Below are 7,379 nucleotides of genomic sequence, written 5' to 3'. Positions count from 1 at the left end.
ATTTTGATATGAATACGGTTAAAATGGAGAGACAAAAAACACCAGTTTGTTTCGTCATGAACAGCATGGCAAACTTTTTGCCACAAAGAACAAATAAGAGGAAATGTTTATGTAGCAAACTTCGCCCTAGCAGATTCTTTCCAAATCGAAATGCGCATGAAAAAAACTTTGTTTTAAAATGCTGTCTAAAGGTCAGTGAATTGGGCAAAAGATCCAGGGGACTGTTTACTGTCTAGTAACTATTCTGTCTCGTGCCCTGAAGCAGTAGTAGTAACCTGACGACGCGAGCCAACCAACGCGCATGCATGTCGCCAAAGGCAACTGCCGACGGTTTGGTACAAAATGGATTAACGATCCAAACCGACGCCATCGATCAACTGCAGAGAGGGAGTTGCTTGCCGACAGACAGATGGGGTCCGTGGTGGGCACGGCGGCGAGCGGCGTGGGCACGCTGCTCGGCGACGCCATCACCGCGCCGTTCAGGGCCATCCTCGGCGCGTCCTGCGAGGGCGTCTGCTCGGGGACGTGGGACGTGGCCTGCTTCCTGGAGCACCTCTGCACCGCCAGCCTGGCCAGGCTCTTCATGGTCATCGTCCTCACCTACGTCGTGCTCTTCTTCGGCTACCTCGTCTGCAAAGCGGGAATCGTCCGCTGCGTCGCCAAGAACGCCTGCAAGGTCGCCGGGGCGGCGTGCTCCGGCTGCTGCCACGCGCTCAAGGGATCCTCGTGCTTCCTCTGGCGCAAGCTGCGGGACACCAAGCGCGTCTACCACGGCCGCCGCGGCCGCCGGCGGCGGTGGCCTCGGGACGTGGAGACGGGGGCGGGAGACTGGGGCTCCGACGACGAGGAGAGCGATGGCTATGGTGGCCACGGCCATGGTGCGAGGAGGTGGGGCAGGGCGAGAGAGGGGTCGTCGTCGTCGTCGTCGGTGAGGGAGAGGAGGAAGGACAGGCTGCGCCGGTCGCTGCGCCTGAGGAGACTCGTCTCCCACAAGGAGCAGTACGCCACGGCGAGGAGCCATGGGGGCGGAAGGCATCACCGCGGCAGGGTCGTCGGGGTGCCGTCGTCCACGTCGCTGCGCGTCGACGCCGGGAGGAAGTTCAAGCGCGTCCGTACATAAACCGTCTTCAAATAATTCAGATCATTTATCGGCTTTGGTTAAAAAAAGTGATTGATATTGCCAGCAAACTTCATCTTTGATCAAGATTCCTCAAAAAAAAATGCGGAAATAGTGCGAGGAGAAATGTGTTTGATGTGTTGTAGAAACTCCTTCGAACCTGAGGGGGAGGTCTGTAAGAAGAAAGTGATATAGCATGTGATAGTAAGTTCGTCGCAGCGAAGCCCAGCCAATAAAGATCAGCACAAGAGTTTTTAATCGGTATCTGCGTTTGGCTGTAATCGCTGCCACTTGATGTTGACCGGACGCATTTCACTTGTGCAATTGCCAAAACCTGACCTGAGTTGAACATGTTTACCTTGCCAAAATGCGGCAAGTTGGGTGGGAGGTTCTGCTGAAAACATGACGCCATGCATGCCAACTAAGCAAGGCGAGTATTTTCTGAAGACAGACTCCTGACGTGTAACACAATGTTGATCAAACAGTAATAGATACTGTATTGGACAACAGAACTGCTCAAACACCAGGAAGAGCGTCGTTTTTCAGACAATTTCGATACCACAGGCAAATACTAAAGAAAATAAAATAACCGGATTTGCAACGAAACAGATTATGATGGTTAACATTCAAACCACAAAATTTGGTCTCCATAAACATGACATGTGAATTTAGGAAAAGTGTACTGGCAGAAAGATCAACAGATTATCCGCTTGCACGCATCATGCAAAACAACAGCGATTTAGGCAGAAAATGAACACTCGTGCAGCAGACTACTCCTGGTCCAGGTCAAAGGCAACAATTTCTTCTGTGACATCAACCAACTCCTCCGCCTCAATCTCCTTGTACTCCGCCTCTTCTTCCTTGTCGCTCTCCTCCCCGCCTCTCAGTTCCATCCTGTACGATCGCTCCTCCTCGTGCAGCTGCTTCCACTTGGCCACCCATCCTTGCCATTCCTCTTGAAGCTGCGTCCGTCTCTTGCGCTCTAGCTCGCCCACCTGGTTGGACACATCCAGATCCTCTTGTTCATACTTCTTGCTGTACCGCTTGAGGTTCTTTGAGATGTCCTCCTCCTTCTCAGGAGTAAGTAGTGATGGTGGCCTTGGGCGCCATTGGAACTGTACCATCATGCAGCAAAGGATATATAAAGCATTACTACAGCAAATGCATGGAGATTGATTCAAACAACAAAGGATGGACGCAGGCTTTACCTGATAGAAGTGATCTTTTGAAATCTTGTAAATTAGCTTCCCATTGAAGGACCAAATTTGGAAACCATTTTCCATCTCATGAACCGAGGTAACTGCAGTTGCGAGAAATCTGAAAAAGCAAGTTCCAGAACCATCTTAGTTCATCAGTGGTAAATGGAACACATTCTATTTTAGTTCTACTAAATTACAAGGAAATCAATCCATGGAAAATGAAACACACTATTACTATTAGTTGCTTTCAACTGATAAGTCCATACAATTTGAGGGTGAGCGTTTTAACAGGTGAAGAAAAATAAAAAAAATTCCATCAATTTCAGCTGAGCCTCTGTTCCCAGTGTTCAGGTTATGTATAGTAACTCCTATAACCAATTCAGTAGATGTTTATTATTGCTTTAACACTTGATTTTGTAAACTTCACCAGATAGTGACGTCAGGAAAAAATTCATTAAGTGATTAAGCTCACCTTCCAGTAGGATCCCACATGATGTCAGTCGCCATAAAATGTTCTCCTGTCGCCATGGTCTCAAGATCATCAACGTTGAAGAACTCCAGCTGCCCATTGAAACCCTTCAGCCCTGCCAGAACAATGAAACGCCCAGCAGGAGACCAGAACAATGCATTGGCCTGCTTGCCCTTGAGTGTGGTGAGCTTGGACACACGACTAACATTATTATTGACTGCTTTCATGGTGTAGAAACTTATATCAGGCTTAGGCCCATCACCATGAATAACAGCAAAGCGGTGACCTTTAGGCTCCCATGCAAAGGCAATTATCTTGTCATTCTTGTTTTCCAATTCAAAGACCTCAATTGGGATGTCCCGTTCCTTGATTCTGAACAGCTCGAACCCAGTGTAAATGCTCTTCTTTGTTTTGGTGTACCTGTCTACCTGGACAGCCAGATATTCTCCATTGTTCTGCCAGTACATTTTGCAGTCGCTAACACTGAAAAGGTTTTTCTGCCGAATCTCCTCTTTGCCCGGAATTTGCACAAGACTCACCTTTCAACACAAAGCACATATTTTAGCATTCGATGCTAACTGAACGAACATCTTAGAAGAGGTAACTGTGGCAATTTGTACTTACCCTGGCAGGCTGGTTTCCACCACCTAATTCAGGCACAAAGAGTGATATGATGGGATCAGTAGGAGACCAACTGAAGTCAACCACATTTTCTACCTTTAGGGACTTCTTATCGATAAGAGAGAACGTATCAGTCTCATAGACAGATATAACATTCTTTCCAAGTCTAGCAAAATACTTATCATCTCTTCCACCACCCCACCTTAAAAAACACATAAAAAACCATATTAAGTATCAATTCAGGGCAACCTAATAAGTTGTGCATTCACTTCAAAGTACAAAACTAGTGTTTTCACCTGAAGATAGGCCATGACACACCAGAGACACCCATATTTCCACCAGTAGTGAAATCATCAGCACTTCCCTTGAAGTCCCGCATCACTTTTCCAGTGCGTACATCAAAGATATTTAGTACGACCCTCTACAAGCATAACAATGCAAGTCAGATAGGACACAAGACATGACAGAAAATAAGTCTTATCATATTCACTTACATGTGTGTCCCTAGGGTTGCTGGGCTCCTGGCTGCTGTAAGTGATCAAATATTTCTCACCAGGAGAGAAATCAATGAGTTTCACCTGTCACAGGTAGCTGTCAGCTAAAAGAACATCGCGTATTGCATAGATTAACTGTTAGCAGAAACCAGTACCTGTGGATGAGCAAAGCGCATTAGACGAACAAACTTATCATCACCACCCCACACCTGCGCGCCCTGCCTATGCACGGTAGCCAAGTGTGTCCCAAGAGGGGACCATTGGATATAACTATCCGTCCAGTACTGGCAAAGAATAAGGATATAGGATATTAATTAAAGTTGGTTCTCCATATAGAATAGGCCTCCCATGAACTTTATTTCCGTTTTGTAATGCAATCTAAATCCACAAAAAGTTAAGCACCTGCTTTTGGTACACAAGCTCAGGCATTGCCCGTCTGGCGTCGTTCCAGTACACTTCAGTGAACGTCCCAGCACGGATAACAAACTGATCTCTGGCCTTATCATCAGTTAGCCACTTCAGAAGATTTTCCTGCAATACACACACATATAACACCCAAGTTACATGAAACCTGTCATAATGTAAAGAAGCAACATTGTGCGTGGGTGGGTGGGTTGGGGGTAGAGTACATACTCCAGGAGTGTATGGCTTGATTTCAGCCGGTGCCCATTCATCAGGAACTTTCATGTACTTCTCAAAGTCATCGAACATATTAACAGCAAATATGTGAGATTTGTCCAGTTTGTAGCCATTTGTTTTTTCCCTAGCAAGCTCAGCTTCCTGTCACATTGTCAAACAATCATCTTTGAGGGACATGAATAATTTGACAATCACAGAACATAAAACAATTTATGAAAGCAAAAGTGGAGTTTGATTTGGACGGACATTTAAATAAATTTGGCCATAACTGCAAAACACTATAACATAATAGCAATAATCCAGTAAAACTGGAAGTACAAATACTCTTGCTTTGAGCAATCGTCTTTGTACAGGAAAAACTTATTAATTAAGCAATCGAACAAACTCTACCCAAACAAAGATGTTTTCCATGCATGTTTCCTCTCTACTGATTATCTTCTTCCGATCCATGTTAACTACTAGTAAAAACGTGAACCAAGGTAAATAATTCAAATGAAACTGGGATGACCTTTTTCATATAAGGAATGCACATGACTTGCAAAGGCAACAGAATTAAGGCATTACCTCATTCCATCATGAAGATAAGTAAATAAATGTAACTGACAAGAAGCAACATACCTGCGGAGTGTTATATTCAATGAAGCAGTAGCCGTAGGTCTTCTTGGTCTCTGGGTGTGTAGGCATCCAAAGGCCACCTTCTTTGATGACACCAATTTGACTGTATATCTTGCGTACAACGTTCTCCAGCTTCTCATACTTTTCTGGGGGAACAACCGGCAGATTGTCCACCACAATAATGTTTGAAAAGCCCATCTCAAGCTCTGGAATGTCTTCATTCTGAAGTAAATCCTCATCATCACTGAAAATATATATAATCGCAACACAGGTAACAAAGTCAAGAAATACACCAAGCCAGGAAAGCTATACATAAATAAATAATGTGAAGATGCCCCCCCTCCTGGTTAAGTAGGATTGAGGTATTCTTCTTGAACACGTTGGATCTTTGATATAGCTACCCTAATAATTAGCTGATTAGTGTCGTGTAACAATGTAACAGCAGCACAACAATAAAAGCAGTAATAGACCGATTGCGTAACCAAAACAGCAACACATGTCTACTTGAACATACAGAGAGCCATAGAGTGGGTCAGTAGCATACTAGTGTACTGAACACAAAGCAAGCAAGCATTTCTGTTGAAAACTACGTACACACCACTAGAATCTGCGGCGAAGGAAAATCATTATTATTTCGCAGATTCTAACAATCCTCCCGATGAGACAGACATACTCTAAACAAATAGGGCCATCAACCAACCACGTGATGGATCTGGAAGGAAGGAGGTGCGGGTGGATGGATACCTGAGGATGTCGAAGTCCTCGCCGGGCGGGAGGGTGATGGAGCCGACGTCGACGGAGTCGAGATCGATCCCCAGCTCGCGCGCGCGCGCATCTATGGCTTCCATAGAGATCGCTAGCGCCATCTTCGTTCCTCACCGCGAGTGGGTGGGTTTGGGGGGCGCCCGACGGCGGGGGCGGGGGAGACGCTGCTGGCCTCGTCTAGCTAGGGTTCTGGAATGGATGCGGCGGAGTGATGGGCTCTGTCAGCGACCTTATGCGCGACATTCGTGGGCCTGGGCTTCTTGAGTCTGCCGCTGGAACAAATGGGCTGACAGAGCAGTCAAATGCATGCTCTATGGCTCTCTCTATATTTGTCTAAAAATACCAGCGTAACTAATTCTCAAAATTTGCGTAACTAATTCTCAAAATTTGTCTAAAAAAAACTAATTCTCAAAATGTCTTAAAATAAAAACTATCTCTAAAAAAAGCCCTAAAAATCTCAAAAAAAAAAGCATTTGGGCCGTCCGATCTTGTCTGTCCCTCGATCTAAGTCGTCCTTCTTGTGCTCTGCTCACGTAGTGAAAAATCCCATGTGACCTAAATATTTGGGAAGCCCCTAGGTTGTTCCCCTCCCTCTCCCACCTATATATATGTGGGGAGGGGGCGCCTAGAACACACATCAACTACTGTTAGCCGTGTGCGGTGCCCCCCTCCACAGTTTACGCCTCCGGTCATATTATCGTAGTGCTTAGGCGAAGCCCTGCGCTGATCACTTCACCATCACAGTCACCACACTGTCGTGCTGGCGGAACTCATCTACTTCCTCGACACTCTGCTAGATCAAGATTTCGAGGGACGTCATTGAGCTGAACGTGTGCAGAACTTGGAGGTGTCGTGGGTTCGATGCTTGATCGGTCGGAACGAGAAGAAGTTCGACTACATCAACCGCGTTGTCAAACACTTCCGCTTTTGGTCTCGAGGGTACATAGACACACTCTCCCCCTCTCGTTGCTATGCATCTCCTAGATAGATCTTGCGTGAGCGTAAGATTTTAAAAAAAATTACATGCTACGTTTCCCAACAGTGGCATTCGAGGCAGGTCTATGTGTAGATGATATGTGAAAGTGCTAGTATTCGACTAGAGGGGGGTGAATAGGCGTTTTTATGAAAGTCTTCAAATCAGGGGTGTTTCAAAGACAAACAATAAAAATGACCCTATTGATATGCGACGGAGGGTAGACTACACTAGACAAGCCATAGTCAAGTAAGCAATGTAGTGAAAGCACGAAGACTATAAGCAGCTAGGTAGTATGGATCAGGATGGAAGATAGTATGAAGCCAAACAAACAACAGTCTTCACACAGTGAAGTCAATCAGATCAGGCAAGTGGGCAAAGACTTCACGAAGACAAATTGTAAGTAAGGTGAGAGAGGTAGGATAGAACCAGTTGCTCGGAGAGGACAATGGATTTGTTGGACCAGTTCAGTTGCTGTGACAACTGT

General features: G+C 45.8%; 1 protein-coding gene across 1 annotated transcript; it reads right to left on the bottom strand.

The window, feature by feature from the left end:
* Window positions 1-1,711: 1,711 nt before the first annotated feature.
* LOC123113697 (eukaryotic translation initiation factor 3 subunit B) lies at window positions 1,712-6,156 on the bottom strand. Its single transcript, XM_044535001.1, has 11 exons — window positions 5,899-6,156; window positions 5,158-5,398; window positions 4,534-4,680; window positions 4,303-4,431; window positions 4,056-4,184; window positions 3,901-3,984; window positions 3,703-3,827; window positions 3,410-3,608; window positions 2,789-3,324; window positions 2,326-2,434; window positions 1,712-2,232 (listed from the first exon to the last, which is right to left on the bottom strand). Exons 1-11 carry the CDS (start codon window positions 6,018-6,020, stop codon window positions 1,888-1,890), a joined length of 2,166 nt encoding a protein of 721 aa, XP_044390936.1. The 5' UTR covers window positions 6,021-6,156; the 3' UTR covers window positions 1,712-1,887.
* Between the last annotated feature and the right edge of the window lie 1,223 nt (window positions 6,157-7,379).

This window comes from Triticum aestivum, chromosome 5B (genome assembly GCF_018294505.1).
Source record: "Triticum aestivum cultivar Chinese Spring chromosome 5B, IWGSC CS RefSeq v2.1, whole genome shotgun sequence".
NCBI lineage: Eukaryota > Viridiplantae > Streptophyta > Magnoliopsida > Poales > Poaceae > Triticum > Triticum aestivum.
This window is presented reverse-complemented; position numbering and strand designations above follow the sequence as displayed.

Excerpts from the sequence above, each read along its gene's own strand:
- LOC123113697 (XM_044535001.1), bottom strand. The coding sequence starts at position 6,020 with ATGGCGCTAGCGATCTCTATGGAAGCCATAGATGCGCGCGCGCGCGAG. Across the intron at positions 4,432-4,533 it reads TCAAGCCATACACTCCTGGA|GAAAATCTTCTGAAGTGGCT; the intron begins GTATGTACTCTA and ends TGTGTATTGCAG. Across the intron at positions 4,185-4,302 it reads AGCTTGTGTACCAAAAGCAG|TACTGGACGGATAGTTATAT; the intron begins GTGCTTAACTTT and ends ATTCTTTGCCAG.